We start from the raw sequence: 26414 nt of genomic DNA, 5'->3' as shown, positions 1-26414 counted from the left end.
TGCTCTTGATCATGCTTTCTGTTTATCTGCTCACCGTTTGGCTGCCTCATCAGTTGCTGAGGAAAGTATTCCTCATTAAAGTTCCTGCAACTTTTTAAAAAATGCAGTGGTTTTTTTCTTCACACTTCATTGTGGCCCTGTGCTTGGTTTACTATTCAGAATATTGGTGAGTTTCTTTGTGTGTTACAGCATATTTACTTAAGCCCAGACAGAAGATTGACTAATACTAAAATCTGCTCTCTATTTTTCAGGATGAATTGAAATCTTTTTAATGAGCTTTTTCAGTCTCGAATGGCTACATAGCAGCAGTAACCCAAAATGACACTTTTACCCTTTAATCTGAAAAATACACTTGTTCTTTTTTCGCATACAGAACCAGTATGAATTGTACTAGCTTGCTCTAATTGGCTTTTCACAGAGTCAAGTGAGTGGAATACATACTACAGGGATCACAGATCTACTTTTTAGAGTTCTAGATCAACATTTGAATCACTAGTGTGGTGCACTCAGTATTTTAATATTGTTTTTGGAGTCCTAAACAGGCTACGAATTGTGAAGAAAGCTTCTTAGGTGTATTTTATTTATTTATTTATTTAGCAAAATATTTATACTGCCTGATTGTAAGAAAATGGTAATTTTATACTTTCTTTTGCAAACTTTTTAGTGTACTCGCCAGATTATCTCTGAGAAGCTGGGTCGAGGCTCACGAACAGTAGATCTGGAATTGGAAGCTCAAATAGAAATACTGAGGGATAACAAAAAGAAGTATGAGAATGTCCTGAAATTGGCACAAACATTGTCCACACAGCTTTTCCAGATGGTGAATACCCAAAGACAGCTGGGAGATACATTTGCAGACTTGAGTTTGAAATCATTAGAACTCCATGTAAGCATTTAATTGCAATAGAAAAATAGTAAAGTTTCAGAAAAGTTGGAAATGTCTCCATTTGTTTAATCTAATTTTTAGTACAATTGTCTGATAACAGATAGCATAATTTTAAAAAAAGAGAACAGCATAAATTGTTGCCTTGCATGTTAATCACTAGCTTTCTAGCTTAGTGGAGCAGGGGAGCTTTTTTGACTTGTCACAATTGGCTTCATGGGCCCTGCCCACCTGTCAGATCACCTGATGTTACAACTACAGTGGTACCTCAGGTTAAGTACTTAATTCGTTAAAGAACCTGAAACTGTTCTTAACCTGAAGCACCACTTTAGTTAATGGGGCCTCCTGTTGCTGCTGTGCCGTCATCGCGCGATTTCTGTTCTCATCCTGAAGCAAAGTTCTTAACCCGAGGTACTATTTCTGGGTTAGCAGAGTCTGTAACCTGAAGCGTATGTAACCTGAAGCGTACGTAACCCAAGGTACCACTGTATTTCAATGGAAACCATCTCCTTGCCTAGAGAAAAGAAAGGGGATGGACAACTGAAATTGCAGCTAAAATGGAGCAAAAGTATCCCTGACCATGAAGGGAGTTCGTATTGAAATCCCCAGCAGGGTTCAACTCCTCATGCATCCTGATTTCTGCAGGGTTCAAATATGCAAGCTAGTTCCTGGGGTGGGGGTGGGGGAACCTAGCTCATGCACTTGAGCCCCACAGGATTGAACTTGCCAGACAAGAGCCGATGTGCAGATATTTTGGTCCTGCATTCCATAGGGGTTGGCTGTGTAAGCAGCTGATCCAACCATGTCTCCAAGTGCCCCACACCTAACATCACATGACATCAGTTGTGAGGCATGTGGTCATGGTTTTGGGAAATGGCTTCACAAGCCAAGTGGGGAGGCCTGGCAGACCAAATCTGGCACATAGGCCTGAGGTTCCCCGTGCCTACTCTAGCTAATCTCTGCACATTCATTTCAATTTTTGCAATAAGCTAATTTAGGGCAGAAGCTGTACCTATTTGTGCGTAATGTTAAGCCATGGTTTCTTATACAAACATGAGTTATTCCACAGGTGATCAAACAACAGTAAGTTGTTTCTCCAAAACTTGCTTTGTTTTCCAGCTGGTTTTGCCTTGTGCCTTTGTAGTTTGGTGAGCATTTGGGATGCAGTAGCCCAACTAGCCAAGAATGCTTGAGTGTTTGTGCATAACACTAAGCCATAATTAAAACAAATCAAGTTCATAAGCTAAAAATAAACCATGGCTTCAGATGATCCTTTGCTGGAAGTAAATGAACCATAAGTAAACCACTGGGTATGGTTTGCACGTATTAGCTAAGTCATGGATTAATGAAATTATCGTAGTGTTATGTACAAACAGGTCACCACAATTTTTACCCATAGAAAAGCCATTCATTCCACTTTTAAAATGATTATAGACATGTAGCATATAGAATAACGTTCTTACAAATGAAGAATTCAGTTTTGTGAGAGAAGCTAATCAGTAAGCTAACACAGGCTATTTTAAGGCTTTGAAGTCTCTTGATTGCTATGAATAGTGTCAATAATTTGGCATTTAATAAATAATGGAAAGTTAAGCATTCAAAAACACTGTTATATTTCCAATCTCTTAACAGGAGGAATTTGGATACAATGCAGATACTCAGAAACTTCTTGCTAAAAACGGTGAAACTCTACTTGGGGCAATTAACTTTTTTATTGCTAGTGTGAACACTTTGGTGAACAAAACTATTGAGGACACATTAATAACCGTGAAACAATATGAAAGTGCCAGGTAATGGATTATACAATATTATCTGATGTCTTCCTGAAGTATGTAGTTTTAACACATAGGCTAGTTGTTCGTTGAATCTTGAGTTTAGATATCATTAAGACATACTGTCCACAGAAACAAATTCAAATATACTGCCTGAGGCATTTTTACCCTGCTGTTTACATGGAAAGCCCTCCCTGACCAGCTTACATGAGATCAATAGCAAACAAAGCAGTCCCTGCCCTCTGGCTTAAGACATGACATAAAAGGAAACAGGGATGTGGAGGGCAGGTGAAAACTACCCAACTGATGCACCAGTTCTTGGTCTGCATCCCAAAAACAAATTTATAAGCATGTCAGGAAACCATATTATGCAGCTACAGCTTTTTTCATAGCTTTTCTTACTGGTCCTTTTCCACTGCTGAAGAAGCAAGCTGCTGTTCATCTTCGAAATTAATCTATTTGAGGGTGTGAGTTGATGTGGGGAACATTTCAGAGAAAGATCTGGCTATGCCATAGTTTCCAGTACATGCTTGTAAATGACTTTATTTTTATCTTACTCATTTAATATATACCACTCAGTACTGAAGACAATCTCTATACAGTTTACAAAATAACAATTACAATACAATACAATACAATGAATACTCAGAAATTACCATATAATTCACTGCCATAAAACTTAAAAAAAAGCAGCAAAGCTACAGATTTTGAGACATCTTTATAGAGTTCAGCCTCCCTCTTGCCAAGGCACATTCCGACTCACAAAATGAAACACTTATCCCATTAACACGTACACATCACACACACATTCTGCCTGTATTTATACAAATCATACATCACCTACTACTCATTCAGTACTGCACACACATCCACTAGTACACACAATCACTCTCCCACTCAATCACAACTGCTATCACCCATCACTCCTTCCACTCAACAAAAACGTACTGCAGAAGCACCAGGAGACAATGAAACCATTCACTGACAGAACCACATAAATGACACTACACATTGCCACCCATCTGTCACTCAGAGATTCGCTGTTCCTGATAGCAATCTGGCTCTTACCCGGATTGCTCTGTCTCACCCAAAGATGCATTGAACTGAACACACCCCTCCCTGGTACTCCTTTCTGTCACCAAAGAGGGCCCTCAGACAGTTAAACCCATGTAAGAGGCACTCCAAAAGGAAAACTTGAAGGAGGGACTCAGCCTTGCTGGTTCTGTAGCTCTCTGGGTGGATGGCATTCATTAGCAACAGCTGGTTCCACACTTCCTCTGCAGTTCTGCTCCAACAAAATGACTCCTGGGGCACCCAGTCGCAAAGTCTTTAAAAAGTCAGTATCTCCCTCATAGAGTGCTACAGTCTCATTGATGAGGGGAAGGGTGGTGATCAGTCAAGGGTGTAAATGCCATCCATTATTGCTAAAAAATATTCTAAAGCAAGGGTGGGAAACCTGTAGCCTACAGGCCAAAGTTGGCCTCCTAGACCTCTCTATTTGGCCTGCTGAGCCATTTCCCCTAAACCACACCCGGCATTGGAGCAGGTATCAACATGCCTACAAAGTAATAATTGGGAGCTTAAAGTGTGCTATCGATTTTTCCTCTGATGGAGAAAGGTACGCTCCCGCCACTCGTTGGGTGCACCTTGCTCATACAGCACCAAAGGTTTGCATTGAAACGCTGTTTAAATGAAGCTTGTTCTTTGCATTTTAGCAACAGTTTCAAGGCAGACTGCTTGGTGCTATAGGAGCAGCAAAGCCCCACATACTGTGGTTCCCAAGTGCCCAACAACCAACTGGCTGTAGAGTGCTTAGGAAGTGCTGTGCAATGGACTTTCATGGGTGGGACAGCCCACCTGCCAGTCATCTGCAATCATAATGAAGTCAGGTGATTGACAGATGGGTTGTGCTATCAAAGCTGGCCCATGTGGTTTGGTCAGATAAAGATCTGGCTCATCAAGCCAAAAGAAGTTTGCCACCCGTGTTCTGTAGCTTACAGTATTGCGAAATACCCTGCATGCTCCCATGTGCATTATTGTTGAAACCTGCAATATGAACGCTATCTGATCTCCCCATCTCATTTATAACCAATTCCTACCAGGCACAGAAAGTGGAACTATTTGTAAGAGGCTCCAGATGACAAAATAAAAGATTTTAGCTTCCCCCATATTATCATACATTTGTAATCTTTTGAAAACATCTGTTACATGTATTGGTGAGACCCAGGGTAGTGTGAGAAGCAAAAGATTGCTGTTAAGTAAGCAGACAGACTTATTGGTTATCACTCTGTGATTACTTCGGTCCATATCATATTCCCAAATGGGAGCCTTTGTTCCCTTTTTCTGATTGCAAGAACTGATACCTGGGTTACTTGCATGGACAGGGATGATATGTAAGCCTTTAAAATGGGGGGCAGACTTATATGTGTTTCTATTGCTCCATGCAAATATGCACAGGTCATTTTAATTCTTTCTTCTCAGGATTGAATATGATGCTTATCGCACAGATCTAGAGGAGCTGAATCTTGGCCCACGAGATGCAAACACATTGCCAAAAATTGAGCAGTCGCAACAACTATTCCAAATACATAAGGAGAAATATGACAAAATGCGCAATGATGTATCAGTTAAATTGAAGTTTTTGGAGGAAAACAAGGTAAGGAACTGCATTACTTCCTAATTTGCTATATACTTGAAATTCAACTTTGCATTATCAGCTATATATTAGATCATGCAGTCTATTGAATTTGATTATTTCTGTCTCTTTTCTAAACTATTTAAACTTCTGGCAGGTAAGTACTAGAATAAATTTGAGTAAGAGCATTAAATCAGATTCTTTTTCTATTCTTAACTCCTTTTTGTTTTTCTTGTTTGTGCGTAGCAGGACACCTTAAAATTATTTCAGTGCCATATTGACAACAAGGGGTTGATAATTTACCTGACTATTCATGAGGACCCTTGGAGCCCTTGAAGACAGATAAAATCAGGGCTCAACTGATTATAAAAGTTCACCACTGTAAAGGGAGGAGTGGAACGCTAACCCTGCTGGTAATTTTGGCTGCTGAGCTACAGTGACATGGACACAAGTTTCAACCCCTGCCACTGATCGATAGTCTAGCAGAAGTATGTAATGAGCAGCCACAACAATTAACAGTCCTGCTTTACTGCAAGGGAAAGTGTGACACATACACGCCTTCTAGAGGTGATATTAGCCCCCTCAGTTCTGAAATAGTTGTCATATTTGGTGAAATTAAAATGCTTTATTGTCTGGCAAGCATAAGTTTTGCCAGCACTCTTCCCTTCCTAGAACTGCTTTTGTTTTGAGTTCCAAATTAGATTGCAAATTCATTTTTTATCTGAAGCTTGAGATGTTGTCTAATGTTGTATGCTTACTTGCTTCAGTTTTTGGAGAAAAGCTCAGAACATGAACTGAATGTTTCTCTTTCTGACTTTAGGGTATTACTGGAAACCAAACTCTGTAATTTTGGGTGGTTGGTCAGTGTTTGCTGGCCAATATCATTGAGTTCCAGTTGCAGTACTACCATTAGTAGACCTCTGTTTCCTGACCAAATATGTCATTTTGGCTAAATATGTGGAATGTAACAGCTATAGCTATTCTTGTTAACATATAAGTAGTGTCGATTGCTGTCAGAATTGGAGTACAATGAACTTCTATACAAAAAGGGGCCAAGACTTTTTTTTATTCTCTATTTGACAAGTAGCTGCGTTGGGCAAAGGCAAACCTACCAAAAGTTTTATTTCATGTGTAATAGCCCACTGATTAAAAGTGCTAGTTTGAAGCAGTAGGACAGCTCTATAATGAGCCACTATCTGACTGGTTAATAGTTCTATTTGCAGCATTGTTAAGCAGCAATCTGGTACCTACCACATTGAAGGTACAAATATATACTTCTAAGACAGTTCCATATTTATACCTGTTGTGTTGGCTCCTTACAGGGAAATGAGTGGCAGAAGCTGTGTGCAAGCTGTGACTGATGTGCATGGGTTGAAAGGAGGGAAGGTGGAGACTTCATCCTATGGACTGAATGTGGTTCTGTAATATTTGTCAGATAGTCAGTTTACTTGAAATGCTACAGGTTTCTCCTTTGCATCATTTTCAGAAATTTGCTAAGGATAGTAATTTGAGGGTCAATAATTCTTATGTTGATTGTCTTTGAATTATGTCACAGTGACTTCATTAGCTATAGACACCCTAAGGGGAAGGAGGTTTGGCAGCCATTCAAATGTTAAGATAAATTGATATCTTTGCTCTCTTCACAAAAAATAAAAAGCTGTACTGACAGTGTGCAGTGATAAGTGTCTGTAAGATGTCAAAAACTCTTTTGACAGTTAGTAGCACTACCTGTTATTCTAGCCTAGTCTATGTTTGCACAGATTGCACCTTATTAAATGTAACCAACAATATCCACTCTTGTATAGATCTCTGCACATTTTGAGTAGCAGAATATTCTGAAATGTCATCCACATCTGGTGTAAATAGTTTTGCAATGAAGCAATCTGTGGCAGTGGTGGAAGGTCCTGCTGGGATCAGCATGCTTCTGTTTGCACACTAGTGCTTCCATAAGTGGCTCATATAGTATTTATTCACTGTGGGGAACAGCAAATTCTGGTAAGCTCCCCTTGGTTTTGAGCCACATGCAGCCAAAGTCAGAGGAATTTATGGCATCCAAATTAGGGGGGGGGGTGTCATTTTCTCTTGGAAATCACTCTTCTTGATTTTGTCTATTTGTAACCATGAAGCACTACTTATGTCTGTGGGTTAGTTTTGGACATAGCAGTCCCCTCTTCCTTCTCTTCCATACACACAAGAAAAAGATCTAAAATTTCTTCTGCTTTAGAGCATGCATGGAGAATCTCCAGCCTGTGGGCATAGTTTGACCTGGCATGGATCCCAGTATGGCTGTTTTCCCCAAGCTACGCCCTCCTGCACCACACCTGACATCATGTGGGGTTGGTAGAAATGTAGCAGCCAAGGAACAATTGGGAGCCTTAAAGTCCTTCCGGTGGTTCCTTGGCAAGGAATGCTCGCTGTTGGTGCCAATCATTTGATCAGCAGTAACAGCATACAGAAAGCTAGATTTCAGGGGACAGGATTTTAGCCTTCTCCCAGCTTTCCTCAGTGACATACCTGCTATTTGAGATTCAAAGCTAATGATTCAAAGTTGTGGCTAAGAAGAAGCCTTTAAATATTTGATACTGAAAGATAGAGGAATATAGGAATATAAATAATTGCCTGAAAATAATTTTGCAGGCCTCTGGATTGTAGTGAAATCCACTTCTTCATGGGAAGATTTGAGGGAACATAATTGTTTTGCAATATCCTGTTTTTGCACTGCGTTGATCCTAGAAGGGTGTGTGGGAGCCATGGGACCTATAATTTTCTCCCTTAAGTTGCTGAGTTCTATACCATACACTCCTTTAAAGCACCTGCGTCTCCAAGAAATAAATGTAAAGTGTTAAAACTTCAGGACAATGGAACTTCCAGAAGATCTATCATCTTAAATAACTATATGTGGCATGGCACACAGATCTTTTAGTTTGAGGTTACTTCAGTAATTCAAAAATGCATTTAAAAGCCTTTGCTGTCTTCTAATGATGGCATTAGTAAAAGATAAAGCTACAGTTATAGCAACATTCATAAAAATGTGCTCTGTCCCATACATTCTCAACAGTTCTGAACATTTTGAACACAAGCTAGTTTTATAGATGTGCATTTAGCGTTCAAATAGTAAATGAAAAAAGCATACATTGTTCCTTGTTGCCACTTCCCTTTTTATAGAAAGTATTCAGATATGATGGGTTGTATCCTATGCTTGCACTACAGAACTTTCAGTTTTACTCCTTCCCTGCACCCCAAAAAAACAGTTCTGGGGGACCTCCAACGTTTGGAATACGATTTTGGGGGCTTTTATGCTTTCTTTTACGTCAGTGTTGCTCTGTTGGTATGTATGAGTATTGCTGACTATTATGGGCTGCCATTAAAAGTATTGTGAATTATAAGCGAATACATAAATCTAACTCAAAACACTTGATTTTAAAATTCTGTTTAGTCAGTAAAATACAGCAATGTCTAGGTGTGCTGTCTGAGTATTGTAATCAGATGTTCATATTATTTTAAGTGTGTCCATCCCACATAGTTCACCCACGAAGTCTGGTTTCCCAGCCTTTAGTTGTAAACACCCAAAAGACTGAATAGTAGAAGAAGTGAACAATGAACAAATAGTTGCCATACAGCACTGATGCCTTTTTTTACATTGGCTTTTATTTTGATGTGTTGCAAGATTGCCACTCTATATTTTTGCTTATTAAAGGGAAGGAATATCAATTGAGATCGCATTTGTTTGCCTTGTAGCAAAAGTTGCTGCAGGGAGCCCAAATGGTAACTGCTACAGTTAACTGATGTAGCATATTTCCAGACGTTCTGGAGCAGGCATAGGCAAACTCATCCCTCCAGATGTTTGGGACTACAACTCCCATCATCCCTGATGTTAGCTAGGGATGATGGGAGTTGTAGTCCCAAAACATCTGGAGGGACGAGTTTGCCTATGCCTGTTCTGGAGGGATAGTCATGTTTATCTGTTGTAGCAAAACTAAAAAAAGACTTGTAACACTTCAAAAACTAACAAATTTATTATGGCATAAGTTGTGGATCAGATTCATGGAAGTTTTTGTCCTAAGCTAGAAGATGTGTGGGGAGAGGGGGGGGAGGGAGGTAGTTCTGGAGGAAACAAAAGTCAATTTTGCAGAGGTGAAATAATAACAGAAAAGGATGATAATACTGCTAAATTTTAAGAATATCCACGGATCAAAATTGAGTATGTATGTGAAAAGATGAAGCAGACGCCTCTCTTATAGGAGTCCACAACTTTTATTTTACTAGTCTCCTTCAGGGGTTTCCATCCATTCAGTCATCTGCAGCATTTGTTCTGCTCTTCTGGACATATCTGATACAAATTCATTCTTACTGTTTTCACCTGAATGGTGTCCATTGTCCCTCCTGGACACTTAGATTGGAATATTGGCTGAAATGTTTTTCAGCAATGTCCTGTGAAGAAAGTGGCAGTCCATTCCCCTTTTTTGTTATTTATAATTAAAAACCACTCATCTATATGTAGCATCATTTGAATTATGTGCTTTGTGCTGTTGTCATTTTGAAGAATGTCTGCAGATGTAGAATGTTTGGCCTACCTCCTGATGATGGTAGCTTGTTGGAAGATACTTGACATAATCCAGGGTGTGCTGTGGCTTAAGAATTTAGGATTTTTTAAACTCTGAAGCTCCAAAATTTTGGGGTACTCTCTTTGCCTCCATACACCGCACTCTTGTTTTCCTCTCATATCAACAGCTACTGATTCCACATCTGCACAGCTTTTTAACTGTGAAGAATGTTGGAAAACTATTTGTTTGTTCTTAAAACTGGAACACCTTGGGGTTAACCTCTGATCATCTTCGATATTCAATTACATGCCTTTTCATCTTTAACTTTATCCTTGTCCACAGGTGAAAGTATTGCACAATCAGCTTGTTCTGTTCCACAATGCCATTGCAGCATACTTTGCGGGGAATCAAAAACAGCTTGAACAGACTCTTAAACTATTCCATATCAAATTGAAAACGCCTGGAGTAGATGCTCCATCCTGGCTTGAAGATCAGCAATAGGACCACAGCATGAAGATCCCTTGATCAACCAAGAATATTGTACACCTTATGAGAATCAATGAATTTGTATAAGGAGGACTGTTTGTAATGATACTTGCACAAGCAGCTTTAATTTCCCCCTTGATAATAATTACTATAATAGTTTGGGAGGGTGGATGGATGTAACCAAATGTAACTTGCCATTTCAGAAACAGATCTTTTTTGTATTTGAGGGTGGATGGTTTTCTGTAGTAGGGAAATATAGATTTGCACTGACAAAGATGTTCGTGATCTCCGGTAATTGTGGTGGCTAGATGAGAATTTTTTCAAAGGGAGATGCTCATAGTTTGTATCAACATCAGATATTTTATATAAATGTATTAAGCTTCTCTAAAGATTCTTTTTTCATGTAAATGTGTTAAAAGAATAAATGTTTTACAGAGTAATAATATAAGGAAGGCCTTCAAGCAACATCCACAAAATATCAGTGGCTGGCTGATACGTGGAATTGCAGCAAATAGCTTTTTAAAAAAATGTTGGATCATTCAATTTTGTGGTTCAGAAACACTAAATATAGAATTGCCCTCTTGGTCTGAAGCTTTGAAAACACATTTTGGCATTGTAAAGATGAACTGTCGGAGAAGCAGACCATAGCCCTACTTCTTTAATATTTAAATGTCTATTAAAAAAAATACCTTTACTTGCCTTAAATTCAGAAGTGCCTTTTGCAACACACTTTGTACCCAGTGTACATAATCTGTAAGAAACCCTCTTTGGATTGATGACTTTTTAAAGAGACAGTCTGAGGCCAGTCTGGGTTGTGTGTGCTTCTGTTGAACGGCAGACCATGTCACATGACTAATATGACTGATTGTTTCTTTTCTCAATCAATAGTGTAACCTTTATTAAACATACATTTCTGTTCTCTTATAGCCTTTTAAAATTCACTGTTATGGAGCATCCTCAATTGCACATTATCCACTGCTTTTTGTGTTTATATAAATGAAGTAAAAATAACTTAACACAGTTTATATGGATTGTACAATTATGTATTATATGTTGAAATGATTCAGTTGCTTCTTTAAATGGTTTAGTTTAAGTCTTAATGTAATGTGTGTATCAAGTACATTTTAAATCATTCCTTATTACATTCTTGTCTGTTCAATGACTTTTTGCAATTGGATTTTTTCTCTTGCAATAACTTTACCAAGTTACCATTCCTCAGAATGTGCCTCCATTGTTAACTTTGTTTTCATACTAAAGGTGTTTGCTGCAGTCTGTTTCCTTTATTTCATGGGATTTGTGGATTAACATTTGCACAAACCTTCTTTTTCTTCCAGCTAAGCCTTGGGGATACTTTTATTAGCCATAGCCCTACAAACAAGATATGATTAGCTGCCTTTCTGACTGGAACTTTTTCCCTTCAATGGCTTTTTTCCTCCACTGCTAGGAAGGGAAGCAAATGTTCTTGAGGAAGCAGGGCTATAGCAGAAATGTACTCTTCTTCACCCCCTTTGTTCACATTCCTTCAAACAGCATGTTCTGTTGCTTTGTCTTGTGTGGACTTACAGCTGGAACGTTGGAGATGCGACAAAAACCTATCAGGGTAGACAAGGTGAGTCTGTGGTACCAAAAAACCACAAATCCTCTGAATAGAAGTGGTATTCATGTGTTTCCATGTATTGTAATGTTTTTAAATGTTGACAGCTAAGTTAACAGTCATCCTGGCTTTTGTACTAGTTGGCTAGAAATTTGCTTGACATATAAACAAAAACTTTCTAAACTGTCTCTTCCCTGCTCACATCCTCATGGCCACAGCTCTGGTAATGTGAAATGGCTAACTCTCAAGATGACAATATAGCAAGCATAGCAAAACTTGTGTGTTAGCTGGGTAGATTTAGTTGTCTCCCCCTAATTCTTCAGTCTTTCCTATGACAATTCTTTCTTTTTTAAGTACCTAGCCCCATTTATCACTTTATACTTTCCTCCAGCCCTAGGCTGTGCTGTTGGACTCCTTCATAAGTTTCACCTTCGCGTGTGACATCTCATGCAGTAAGACGGCTAAACGGAGGCTGGGTGCTGCCTTGAGCTTTCAAACCTCCTCCTTTAAAATTTATTTGGCATTTTCACAAAGCAACTATTGGCCAAGTTTACATCTTTTGTGCCTCAGTTTGATAATAACTGACTTCACAGAAACCCCGAGTTTGTTCCTAGAGTTCTCTTTTTACTTGTCACTGTCGTTTTCCTTCTCTATTTGCATTTCTCAGTTCTTATGGCGCTGTGTGACATGGTGAATTTCTATATATCAGTTTGAGAAATTGTCTGGAGGTACAGGTCATGAAATATTTGTCAAAGAATTTCAAATTCTGCACTGAAGAATTTGAAATCATCACACAAGGAAAATCATAAAATCTTTTGCAGAATAATCAACATATGCAAATAGGTGTAAATTTAATGGGGTACTTTGTATTATTCAATCTACTTTTTTTCCCGGTGCTGCAGGTTGTCATACTGCCATACTGGTGTCAGAAGCATAGATCAGTAGTAACTGAAATAGAAATCAGGATCACTTTTGTCTCAGGGAGCTGGACTAGATGGCCCTTGGAGTTCCTTCTTACTTTTTAGTTCTATCACTCTATGAACAGTAAGGCACAGTGCAATCCCACTATAAATGCACTAGATTCCACCACTTTTCTAGTGCAAGCTTAAGTGCTTCTATGAGGGCTGCACTAGTAAACATTGCAGTGTCTAAGCTCTTAGTTGTAAGGATAGTTCTTTATGACTAGATCAAAGACACTGGGACTAGATCAAATCCAGCTTGATGTGGACGCAATAAAATGGAACGTTTCAAAGGATGCTTAGTGCTTTGTTTTTTGTGTTTTTTTTTTAAATCAAGGTTTGTAAGATAATATAGGGACTTGCATATCTTAGAAAGCTGGGATCAGGGAAGTGGGTGTTTTTGGAGGGGAGGAATTTTTTAAACTTTGTTAGGAGCATTGGCTTCTCTCCACTGAAAGGAAATAAACACAGATAAATGAATCCAAACCTGGAGTGGATTTAGATGTGGCAGTGGCCTACTGTGGAGGTCCCTGCTCTACCCACCGAAAGCATGGACAGGAGAAGCTACTACCAGTGGTAGTCAATGTACCGTATTTCACTGCATAATAGTCGTACCACCACCCCTTTTTCAGACCCTAAAAGCCGTCCCCAGAGCATTCCCCACATAATAGTCGCAAGGGTGACAATGCCTTGCTGGTGGGACATCAGTTTTGCCTGACAGCATTTGCCCGCTTTTGTAATTGAAATTGCTCATAGCACAGCTGTTTCCCAGCTTCTTCCTGTTCCTACCTGTGGAACTTGCCTGTTGGCTGAGCCGGCCCTCAACCCACGGAGGATGAGGCAGCCTCGTGCGAGGAGCGAAAGCAGCAGCTGAGGAGGCCTCACCCGAGAGGAGTATGGAGATGGAGGAGAAATGTGGTGGCAAGGTCCTGGCCAGTGGCATGCGGCTTGGGCCCGTGGATATGCCCAGCAATTATAACTGCCTGCTCTAGAGGGGTGTGCGCCTAAGGCCCCTTGCAGTGGGCCTACTTCTCCGTGGGGGGCTTGCAGGGCGGGGTTAAGAGACCAGGCTAAGCTATGCATTTACTGTATTTCACCACATAATGGTTTCCACCGCATAAGCCGCACCCCTCTTTTTTGAAAATAAAAATCGGCATTAAAAATGTGACTTATGGGGTGAAATATGATAACCCTGGAATGAAGGAATATGGAACTGATCTAGCCAAGGAGCCACTGGACCCTAAGGTGCTCGTATCTATTGACAAATCTTGTGAGGAGTCTGAGCCACACCTGTTTGCTGCGCCAGCCTGGAGCTGGTGCAGCAAATGTATTCTTTTCGCGCCCCACCTTCTACTCTGGCTGCCACAAATGGTGGAACACCAGATGCCGCAGTGACTCCCATCACTCACTACTTCCCTCCAGGAGTTCAGATTGTGCTCTTTATCTCATTGTTAAGGAAATTAAGAGGAGATAGTGAAGGATTTCACAACCACTCATTATACACTAGGAGTGTCCCATGTACCAAATAAGATGCAGGAGTTATAAATACAAAATTCCTCACATGAATCTTGAAATAGGTTACTGACATGCTCTCTGTTGTTGCATAGATAGGCACATTTTGAGGTTCAGACGGCACATATTATCCAAAACTACTAAGTAATTCATGACTGAGCTGGATTGGTATTACAGTTAAACCTGTGAACAATAAACTGTCCTTGGTAGAGTGGCATACTGTTACCATTTTTGTTGCAGCTACTGATGGTGGTGGGAGTTTGCCGTCTGCATAAATGATAAAGGGAGGCCTTTGCGTATATGTCATCCTCACAGCTTGGCCCTCTAAAGACAATGTCGTAAGTGTGCAGAAGGACAGAACGTTTCCTACGAAGAATTGTGCACTGTGTGGGCAGCTGGCCACTGCCCATAACACAAACTCACAAACCCAAGTGGAAATTTTCCTCTGGGCTGTGAATATTCATAATGACGACTAGTAGAAATCACATAATCATTAGCATTACCATCCCTGATGCAATTCCAGTATGTGAACAAATAGGTCTACTTTTTCTAATCTCAACCATAAGCTTGTATTTTCTTAGAACGTGTATTACATTTTTGAGTGTGGCCTCTTGAGCGCTATATTACTGTGCAGACTCCTGAAAGGTATCTGGAGCTAGTCCTTGGTCTGGATAATTAATGATATCAGTTGTGGGATTTAATTGTGAAATATACATTATCTACCAATGTTAAGTGCTTTTAGATTTCATTTGATCACAATGGGAGAGATTAAAGCACTTACAGTAATTGATTTTAATGCAGTAAGGCGTAAGTGTTTACCTTTGGTTAGATTGTTTTCCTTAGGTTGTTTTCTCAATATGTCAGAAACAATTTCCTCTCATAAAGGGAACCCCCTTTTTTGCAGAAAGCATGATAGAGTAAATAAAGATGGCCCCTCTCCCTGCTTTTGGTGGAACAGTAAGAATGCTTTGCTGTTGTAATATCATTTCTGCTTACGGTGCATTGATTTCAGCTTCTATGGTGTGTCTCTGTAAATGCACAAAATCCAGCAAACCTAGACACTAAACACTGGATTGGGAATGCTGGCCTGGAATCACGCAGATAGCACAAGTTCATGCAATTAACAGCAGGGTCAATTTGTGCTTTGACTTGGAGTGATTGCAAAGCATTGACATGAGTCTAGTAAAAATCAACAAAGGTGATGCCCCCTTAGCTGTAGTTGTTAATTATTAAGGAGACTTACTATAATGATAGTAACATTAAAAAACACAAAAACAAAAAACCCAGCCAGTACAAAGCAGGGCTGTGTGAACCCTACAGAAGCACATTCTGGTTTAAAATAATTAAGAGTTACTTATATATATAGGTGGTGATGCTTGTGTGAGAATCTGAACTCCTTTTAAAGGGTTTTTGCATAAGCCTGATGGCAAGCCTTCACCTTAAGCAGCCTCTGCCATCACTGCTTGTGTTTTTTCTTTCTTTCTGGGTTTCAAAACGCTGACTTCTCTCTTCTACTCACTATGTGCTGCTCCTGTGTGAACTGTCTAAGCTTCTCCCGTAGCATACCCTGGCCTCCCAGATACTCTGGGAATTTGTCAGAAATTATTAGGATTTAGTGACTTGGGGGAAGGGCATTCAGTAACAGGCTCATTTTCTAAGAGATGGTGACTGGAAGAAGCCAAAATACTTGCAAAAATTGAGTTAATAACATTAATAACCCTCTCTACTTAGTGTAAGCAGACATCCATGCACACTCTATTAATGCATTCAAACCAACAAAACTTCTAGTTCTCGGAACTGTGTTTACACTTCTAGTTAGATGGTTTAACTACATGGTTCATTCTAAAAAGAGAGAGCACTGCAGAAAGGAAAGAAGCATTTACAGAACCATGTAATGTTCAGGACACAAGCGTGGTATAGACGTTGGGGAGCTTGGAGACATGGGTTCAAATGCCCACTCAGCCAGGATTGACTCACTGGGTCAATGTCTCTCAGCCCAACCTATCCCACAAGGTTGTGATGAGGCAAGGATAAAATGGGGAGATGGAAATCCTGTGCACCATTTTACACCTCCTTGGAGGAAAGGCAGACTGTAAATGTAATAATAATAAATAATGAATATTTATTACTTTGATGTACAGGTAAAAAATGCATGCATATCAACTTTCTCTGTACATCAGTTTCCCTATAGCCCAATTTTCTACCGACACACAATAAGCCTCATTAAAGATGGAATATAACTAATAATAAATAATAACAACAGTACCCAGACAGACTTAGAAAATGTGTAAAAATAATAAAAAATACATTAAGCTAAAACCAACGGCAGGGGAAAAACTTCTCAGAGTGCTCACAGTCAGATTATTCACAAGCTGACAAGCACCTGTAGACACCAATAAAAAGGTGCTTCATAAGCAACATCCAGAGCTGAAACAGAGAAGACGCCTAATGCGACTCTACAAGCAGGCAGTCCCATGAGGAGGGTGTGACACTGGAGAAGGCAGTCTTCAAGAAAGCAAGTACAGTCACACACAAAAAGTCGCAAAGAGGGCAGATGTAAACGTGCATTCGGTATGAATACTCCCATTAACAAGCTACTTGTATCCCCTCCTGATGCCCAAGATTCTTCACAAGACAGCAGTCGGTGATACACTACAATCCTATACATGCCTACTTGGAAGTAAGTCTCACTTCAAATGGGTTTGCTCCTAGGCAACTGAAAAAAGGCTCCCCAAATGGCTTGCAAAAATCATTCCTAAGACAGAGCCTGTCCTCAAGCTTGCAGTCTAAAACTTCTGTGCTATTCTGGCTCATTCATCTTTTCTGAAGATATATGTTTCTGTGGTCTGGTATACCTCCCAGTTCCATGGAGGGTGATGGCAAAAGGCTTGCCTTGCTGAAGCTATGGGGAGTACATATTTTGTTAGCACCAGATGATGGAATCACAGAAGGGACACGTGCTCCTGCGCTCTGGCCCTGTCTGTGGGTTTTCCATAGGGGGCATCTGATTGACCACTGTGAGAACAGGCTGCTTAACTAGATTGCCATTGGCTGATCCAACAGAGTTCTTCTGTTCTTAATTCTGTTGTGGGTATAAATGTTGTCTATTCCACATGCAAGAACCTCTATAGCAGCCTTTGCCAAGGATGATGATAAATTGATAATAAGGTTAGTGAGGGCTGTTATCTAGGGTCCTGCTGCATACTAGGTGTTAGGGCTGGGAGAAGGAGTATTCATGATAAGATGTACACAGGATCTACAGTTCTGCTGCTTGTGCCCGCAGAACCAGTGGTCATATGATATAGTCTGCTGATTAGTTACCAGGCCACGTGGAAGGTCTTGTTCTTAGCATATAAAGTCCTGAACAACTCAAGACCAGGTTGCCTGAAAGACTGCCCACTCCTGTAGAAAACCTGTATGATCGCTACTTGTTACACCCCACCTTACAGGATATTTAAAGGTAGTGACCCAAAATGGGCATTTTCTGCAATTGCCCTGTGTTATGGAATTTCCACATCTTCTGCCATGTGAGGTAGTTTCAGGTACCTTGTAAAGACTTGGTCCAGGCTTTCTCTACCCCTGATTTATGTATCAGAATCCCAGTGAATTCCTATTTTATTTGCTGTTATGCTGCTGTCCTATTGGCTTTTGGTTGTATTTTTTACATTTTAATTATATTGTTCTGATATTGCACACCGCTTAGAGATTTTAAATATATAAAGTGGTTTATAAAGGCTAGCTTGTCTTCCAAGACTGGCTTCCAGGACCTGGCCTTAGCCAAAGAAGGCTATCTGCACTTGAACTGGCAATAAAGTCTGCATCTACAGAAAGGCTTATACCTCTCTCGCTGTTCCCTCTGCACAACACTTGAGTGTGTTTTGTGTTTATTTAGTGGGGAAGAGAGAGAGAGCACCTCTGTACTGGGGGCCAATGTGTTTTAAGGTGTTTGCATATTATCAGTTCTTAAATACTTCCCAATCTGCAAACTGCCTTATTAATGGTCTCAACAATTTGACAGCTTGTTTTGCAATTGTGAAACTGAGATGGAGCGACTGATTTGCATACGGTGACCCGGTGAGGCTGGAGGACAGAGCTGTGGTTTTACATTACCCAGGTGTGTCTGATCCAAATGTGCACTGCCCATGGCAGCTATATTTATATCAGCTTCTTCAAATACTGTAAAACATTTGAGTTTTAATCTTAAATGCTCCCGAGTCATAGATGTGCTTTCTCCACAGAGATAAGAATCTTTTCTTGGGGGGGTGGAACATATATATCTGATTGCAGGCAAAATGGCACTGTCAGCAGGCTCAGGGGAATCCCAAGGTTTTAGAGGCACAAGAACAACAGCAACAAAAGAATAGGAGTGGAAAACCTTAAACATGGAGCAACCTGATTTTTGGTGGCCAAGAAATGCTGTCTCTGTATGGGAATGGGGGAACTGGAAAACTAAGGGAGATGGACTGTGCAATACAGTACAGTGATACCTCGGGTTAAGAACTTAATTCGTTCTGGAGGTCCATTCTTAACCTGAAACTGTTCTTAACCTGAAGCACCACTTTAGCTAATGGGGCCTCCCACTGCTGCTGCGCCACCGCCGCACAATTTCTGTTCTCATCCTGAAGCAAAGTTCTTAACCCGAGGTATTATTTCTGGGTTAGTGGAGTCTGTAACCTGATGCGTCTGTAACCTGAGGTACCACTGTATCTGTGAAGAAGGCATGGGTAGAATCCTGAACAGGAATTCTCCACTCTGCAACTTTTTGTTGCAGGTCCCACTCATTTCTAATTTTTTTGTATTCCTGTTTGGTAATAAAAACAATACAGTGGTACCTCAGTTTAAGAACAGCCATGTTTACGAACTATTCGATTTACGAACTCTGCAAAACCGGAAGTAGTGTCCCGGTTTGCGAACTTTACCTCAGTCTAAGAATGGAATCGAACGATGAGAGGGCACCGGCGGCGGGAGGCCTCATTAGGGAAAGCGTGCCTCAGTTTAAAAACGGTTTTGGTTTAAGAACAGACTTCCAGAACGGATTAAGTTTGCAAACTGAGGTGCCATTGTAAAACCAAGTTATTTTTTCTTTATTTAAGCCTGTGCCAATTTTCTCCCGTTTTATTTTTTCTATATACTTCCAGCATAAATGTAATGTTTTGTGAAATACTTGCCCCCAAACCAGTTCATCTCTCGATGTGCATGCAGGGTTTCTGCATGCATAAGTGCCGCAACCTTCATGTTGCACCAAGGGGCAATTCCACCCAAATAGCTAAAATGGGGGAAGGCATATATTTGTGGGCAGGTGTGTAGGAAGTGCACACTGCAGACTCTCAAAGTAACAATACTGTGATCAGGGTGACTGCTTATAAACGTGAGCATGCTTTGTTTACAAAGGTGGACCTGGCAGCAGGTGCTCCCCTCCCATTGTGAATCCGGTGTAACATGTTTTGGTACTACCTCCAGCATTAATTTGCGTCCCAGCCTTGCCTATCCACACAAATAGGCTGGGTCTGCTGTATGGAACCTAGGAATCCTCACTACTGACACTGCAGGGATATGGAACTGAAAATAAAATGGGAAACAATATTTAACTGAAAGCAAGAATGGAAGCTGCAGTGGCTTCAGCTTGAGAAACGCAGTTCTTTTTCTCTCTCATGTGTATGTGAGCTACTGTGCAGGATCTTTTACATATTCAAAGTACTAAAACCAGAGGCTTTTTGGAGTGGAGTGTGGTATAGTGGTTAAGAGCAGTGGACTCGTAATCTGGTGAACTGGGTTCCAAATTCTTCTTCTTCTTCTAGCAAATGCAGGGGATTTCAGCAAGGGGTACCCAAGTGCAAAAAGAATTAGTGAGAAGTGGCACATGGCATAGCGTTTCAACTGCGCTTTGATAGTGGAAAGAGTAAATGTGAAAACATGACGGCATCTCAAGTGGCTCTGTTTAACTGGATCCTGTGTGTGTGTGTGTGTGTGTGTCCCTGTGGCATTTCATTCATTCACTCCATACTATTGTATAGAGACGTTTTAATGTTCAATCACTTTATTATGCTTTTATATTTGTTGGAAGCCGCCCAGAGTGGCTGCAGCAACCCAGTCCACTGGGCAAGGTACAAATAATAAATTCGTAGTAGTAGTAGTAGTAGTAGTAGTAGTAGTAGTAGTATGGCCACCCAACCTCTTAGATCACTCTGTTTTCCCCTCCTAGGCCCTTGGTCACTCTGCTTTATTTTCAGGAGCATACCTGAACATACTGAGAAGCAAATGAAGGTAAAGGAAGAAGTGGAAGAGAGTGTTGCTCTCTGAACTTCCTCCTTCAGCACTTTTCAAGGGGGGAGGGAAGGGTAAGCATTCTTGGCACCTCATGACAGTGGGTGGGTACACATAATGAAATATGAATGGATTCAGGTTGTAGTATCTCTCTCTCTCTCTCTCTCTCTCTCTCTCTGTGTGTGTGTGTGTGTGTGTATATATATATATATATATATATATATATATATATATATATATAAAATCTGATTCAGATCAGACATACTGAAATCAATAGACTTAAAGTCAATTTTTTTCTGTGGATCTACTCTAAGCATGACTATCAAATGATCAGGAATAATAATGAAATGCAGCATTAGAGCCTGGAACAGAAGTTGTGGAAATTATCTATCCTAGAGTTTCTTCAGGAGATGGGATGATAAGCATCTTCTGGGAGTGACTGTGGTGGGAAATTTTATCCCTGGAGAGAGTTTGACACTGACTATCAGGATCCCTTTTCAGTTGTCCAATATGATATTTTATTCGTATGTGAGTAGCCTATAGATTTCAAAAGGATTGCTTTCATGTAATTGTCAGGCTGGTTGAGCACAAAGTGTGGAATGTCAGGAATGCATGCTAATTGCAATTTAAATTGTTATTCAACTACCAAGCAACCAAGTATCCACAGACATAATTAATTTCCTTTACATTGTGTAATACATTTTTATCCCTCTGCGTTCGCTTCATATTATACAACAAAAATATTACACAGTCACAGACCTGGTAGAAGTTTCTTATTTGTCATCCATCACCCATCTCCTTTAGATTTAAATTCCTCCTATTTTAGCCTTCTGCTTCTTTTCCTGTGGAGCTATATACAAGGTGATTCACTCATATCCCCTTTCAAATACTTGTACCTCAAATCCCCTTGTACCTGTTTTGGGCATAACTTCTGAGGATCATCTTGGCCAATCCCCTGCAATGCAGGAATCTCAGCTAAAGCATCCATGACAGATGGCCATCCAACCTCTGCGTAGAAACCTCAAAGGAAGGAGAGTCCATCCTCTGCTAAGGAGGACCGTTCTACTGTTGAACTGCTCTGTCAGAAAGTTCTTTCTGATGTTTAGTCAGAATCTTTTTTCTTGTAACATGAATCCATTGGTTTAGGACCAGTTGTAGCTTGCAGCTTACACAGTGAAACCCTAGCCCTGTCTACATAGAACGTAGAGTGAATTCAGTGGGGCTATCTCCTACATAAGGGGGGTTAGGATGGCAGGCTTTCTGTACAAAGCCAAAAATCCTATCCTTTGCTCCACACACTGTTCCCTCTGGCCTCGCCCTCCACTAGGATGCGATCCGTGAAACGTTGCAGAAGATGGAATGCAGCGCCCAGCTGAAAAAAGATTCCCACATGGATCTCAGTGACTTTTAGCATGTAAGTGGACTCCTCTCCAGTAAATCTGTGGTGAATCCCATTTTCAGTTTGCATTAGTGAAATCCAGCATAAAAGGACTGCAGTGAAGGGAATAAATGCAGAACAGGATATACCGTAGCTTCACCTTATCCTTTGTTGGTCACATTCTAATTGCTCTTCAAAACTTTACAGAAACTCTCAAAAGTGTGGCTCAAGACATTTTACTCTCCAAAGTAGAGTACATTCTTAGCTATGGAAGCCAATTAGTCTGAAAGTTGAATCCTACTTCAACATTAGCAACGGGATAGCATTCTCTACCATATCACACCTGACGCAACAGACTAATAGTGGGGAGTGGGGAGCACAGCAGTGGCAGACCTTGGGGCCAAAAATTTCAACAGCATCCTGTGCAACACTAAAGTAACTGCCTACCAGAAGCAGAAGGCTGATCGCCGAAGAATTGATGCTTTTGAATTATGGTGCTGGAGGAGACTCTTGAGAGTCCCATGGACTGCAAGAAGATCAAACCTCTCCATTCTGAAGGAAATCAGCCCTGAGTGCTCACTAGGACAGATCATGAAGCTGAGGCTCCAATACTTTGGCCACCTCATGAGAAGAGAAGACTCCCTGGAAAAGACCCTGATGTTGGGAAAGATGGAGGGCACAAGGAGAAGGGGACGACAGAGGACAAGATGGTTGGACAGTGTTCTCGAAGCTACCAGCATGAGTTTGACCAAGCTGCGGGAGGCAGTGGAAGACAGGAGGGCCTGGTGTGTTCTGGTCCATGGGGTCGGACACGACTAAACGACTCAACAACAACAACCAGCAGCTGTCATCTAAGGTGTTTGCAAAAGGCGGCTTTAGGGTAGTGCAACTGGTTCAGCTGCACAGGGTGCCGCTCTGCAGAGGGTGCCACAACAATACTGTGGAATGGAGTGGAAGAGGCAGGGGGCTCTGAAGTGTAGTGTTGCACAGGGCACCATTGGTGGTTGCTTCACTCTGCCTAATGGCCAGGGGTCCTTTTACATTTTTCTACCATGCAGCAGCAAAAAGGCTTGCTTGTGTGCAGACAATGGGCCTGGCTTCTTTCCTTCTGTTCTCTTTACCAATCACTGCCCTATAGAGACTGTTGTGACCCCAGCTTTGCTCCAGAACCTTCCCCCTGTACTTTCCCACCTCAATGGCCCTTGTACACGTGGTCTACTCAGAAGCAAGCCCCATGGAGCTCAATGGGACCCTCCACTCCCAAATCAGGATCTGTAAGGGTCCGTTCAGTGGGGACCTATTCCTCCCCAGTGTAGGATCTGTGAGCCCCATTGAGTTCAATGGGAGGTCCTCTCCGTAGAAAACGCCCAGCTCGCATCCGGGGCACCACCGGCTTGCCTCTCAGCTTTGGCCATTCATTCCCACGAGAGCCTGGTCGAACCGAGAGGCTGGGAGGAGGAATCAGAGAACCTATATAGCCAGAGTGTCCCCAGCACCAGCAGGAGCGGCAACTGCGCCTTTCGGCTCGACTCGGAGAACAGGCTGCTGGCGTTACCTGAAACAGCCCCGCCTAACGCCGCGCCTGCGCGGTGCCGCCTCCCTCCTCCGCCCGGGTCCGGGCCGCAGTGAGAGCGAAGGGAGGAGGCAGAGCAGGCGAGGCAGCGGCGGCGGCGGCGCAGCAGCTCTCTCTTCGCAAGAGTTGGACAGGCAGCGAGAGCGAGTCCGGCGTCCGCGAAGGAGCCCCGGGTGTCCGAGGGCAGCGCGCACACAGCTGGGGGGGCCGGGTAAGTCGAGGCAGCAGCAGCCGCTCCGTCTGGGAAGGCGACGCGTAGACGGGTCGCGGAGGGGGGGCGCCAGTGGCTCTTTCCAGGGACAGGTTGTCGAGCCCTGTGCGGCTAAGCGGGGGCTTCCCACGCCCGCCCCCCACCCCTTCTCTTCATAGGGGTGTCTCGGTGCGCATCTTCCGTGGGACCAGGGAGCTGCTTTCCTCGAAATTGCGATCTGGTAGCTCTCCCGCCCCGCGCGACATCCTGGGCACTGCAATCTAGTAATCCGATCTGTAGGTGTCCGGGGGGGAATTAAAATCCGGGCACGGGGCCTTGGACGAGGGACGACCCGGCTTTTTTTTTTTTTGTGGTCCTCTAGAATAACAGAAGCCGTGAAACCTCCCCTCCCCACAGCCCATTTAAGACCGATTCATCGCTGAGCCCCGGCAGAGGCTCCTGTAATTATGATTCGACGGCGGCAGGCGGGCTCTCCGGGGATCCTCGGCGCCCCCCGGGTGACTCTCCTTCCCAGATTTCTCCTCGTTCGCTCGCTCGGGGTCTGCTGGCTCCTTCTCGAGGGCAGCAGCAACGTTTGCTGGCGTTACGAGGCGGCGATCTGCGGCTTTCCTCCCGCCGGCTTGCGCGACTCGGCTGGCGAGCGTGAAAGGGGAGGGGAGGCTGAGCAGCCCTCGCGAGGGCAGAGGGAGCGCAGCAGCAGCAGCAGCATCGGCTCTCCGGGCGCTGCAATATCGTTTTCATTCTGCTGAAGTTGGAAGTCTGTAGCTGCGTCTCCCCCGCTCCAATTTGTGTGAGGTGGAAGCGAAATAGGGAGGGAAGGAAGAAAGCTCTCTCTCCCCCCCGCCGCCCTCTCCACACTTTTAAAATACTGGTGACCCTTTGATTCCGGCCGCCTCTTATCTCCTCAGGGCTGACCTAAGGCTGCCAAACGCGATGCTCTTGTTGCCCTTTTCCTGGGAACCATAAAGTTGGGCGCGGGGTGAGGCCGGGAGAGCGAGCGAGCGAGACGGCGCACGTGAGAGGACTTGGCCGGCTGGCGGCGAGAGTTGGCGGTGGGAAGCCGCCGCTGGGTGTCCTTTCCCGGGGAGTCGCCCTCCGCTCTGTCTCCCCACGCCCGGCCAGCCTCGCGCGCTTCCCTCGGGCTGTGAGGGGAGGAAAACGGCGGAGATCTGATTACAAAGCGCCGAGGCCACCTTGGAGCAGCAGCCGCCTCCTCCCGCCAGGCGCTGCTACCGCAAGGTGCCTGAGGAGCTCGTGTAGGGCGGGGGGGCGACGAGGAGGACAGGCCCCCCAGGAAGCGCGCCGGGAAAACAATAGGGCTGCTTGGGCTGAGGAGACGGCGAGCTTTCTTTCACACCCCGTCGAGGAAGGGGTGTGAGGAGAGGAGGACGCCGCCGCCGCCGCCCTTGGGGAAAGGAGCTGGTGTGGGAACTCCGGAGCTGGCGTGAGGCGGAGGTCTTGGGACCGCGCACGGGGCAGCGGGGGGATTCGGGGCGTCCGCCGCCTGGGCTGCTCTGGCGGCGGCCGAGGTCTCTTCGCCGCCGCGGCTCCCGAGGGGGCGGCAATCTGGTCTATGCTGCCGCCTCGCCCCGTCTGAAGAGAAGAGGAGCTCTCCTCCAACTTGGTCTCTCGTGGCGGTGGGCTTGTTATTTTTAATTGGCCTATTCTGTCTTTCTTTCTCCCCCCCCCCTCCAGGACCCGCCCTGAAACAAAACAAGCAATTAAGAAAAAATAATAATAAGAATAAAAAAAGGTTTGGGGGGAGGATGATGATGATGAGGGAAGGGGCGTTTTACACTTTTGTTGCCGTTCATCTGAAAGGTGGGGGGGGGGGCGAGGAGGGAAAAGAGTCTGTCTCGGGTTTTTGTTTTTTTGTAGTTTAAATCACACCACACTCCCTATAAAACACTGGCTAACAATGGAGTTTCCAATTTCAAGTGTTGCATCCAGGCAACGATTGTTAACCAAACCAGGACCGGGGCAAACGTAGGTGAACCTTTTTCTTAATGATCAACTAGTAGTCGCATTTTCATGCCCAGCCCCTCTTGGGTGGTCTTGGGTGGACAAGACAATTCTATTCTTCCGAGTTCATGCCCCCTCCACTTTTGCTTTTATTAGCACGGAGGAAGTGCCTTTTAGCTTGTGAAGTGCAGGCTGCAAGTAGGCAAAAGAGAAATTAAAATTGTTTTTCAGATATTTAAGTGTGGGGTGTATTTTTTTTCTGTTGCAAAAACATGCTTTTTTACAACCTCCAGTAGCCTTAAATTGCATGTTGTGCTGCTAGCCAGAGGGACATTTGGGTTAATTGCTTGAGCTAGGACTATAATATTTCTTTTGGTCTGATTTATACAAAGTGTGTTGCTTTTAAGAGAACTCTTTTTTATTCCAGAAGGTATCTTAAGGTTCATTCAAGGTGCTGAAACCCCATCCTTTTAGTGGCTTACTGGTGGTAGCCCCAAAGAACACCAGTGTGTCATTATATCTCAGTATCCTTTTTAGAGAGTTGTACATAGGCTTCTGGGGACGATATTCTCTCCAACTTTGCAAATTCAGTTTTGGAAAACAACATTTGAGAAGAGGGTGCTCTGAGGTTACAGGTGCCT

The 26414-nt window shown here is 42.8% G+C and overlaps 2 protein-coding genes across 7 annotated transcripts in view; both read left to right on the top strand.

Moving 5' to 3' along the window:
- Window positions 1–11589, top strand: part of ARFIP1 (ARF interacting protein 1) — a 35573-nt gene extending 23984 nt beyond the window's left edge. For all 6 annotated transcript variants that reach the window (XM_083631298.1, XM_083631294.1, XM_083631293.1 and 3 more), the window contains 4 exons: window positions 665–886; window positions 2516–2673; window positions 5137–5311; window positions 10177–11589. In XM_083631298.1, the coding sequence (XP_083487424.1) occupies window positions 665–886; window positions 2516–2673; window positions 5137–5311; window positions 10177–10335 (714 nt within the window). In that variant the 3' untranslated portion in view covers window positions 10336–11589. The remainder of the gene's footprint in view (window positions 1–664; window positions 887–2515; window positions 2674–5136; window positions 5312–10176) is intronic.
- An 11270-nt stretch (window positions 11590–22859) lies between these two features.
- Window positions 22860–26414, top strand: part of FHDC1 (FH2 domain containing 1) — a 49727-nt gene continuing 46172 nt past the window's right edge. Inside the window, exon 1 of the mRNA XM_083631058.1 lies at window positions 22860–23811. The gene's annotated coding sequence lies outside the window, so the exon portion shown is untranslated. The remainder of the gene's footprint in view (window positions 23812–26414) is intronic.

This window comes from Podarcis filfolensis (assembly GCF_964270895.1).
Source record: "Podarcis filfolensis genome assembly, chromosome: 9".
In the NCBI taxonomy this organism is placed as follows: domain Eukaryota; kingdom Metazoa; phylum Chordata; class Lepidosauria; order Squamata; family Lacertidae; genus Podarcis; species Podarcis filfolensis.
Note: the sequence above shows the minus strand (reverse complement) of the source record. Positions and strands in the feature narration are given on the sequence as shown.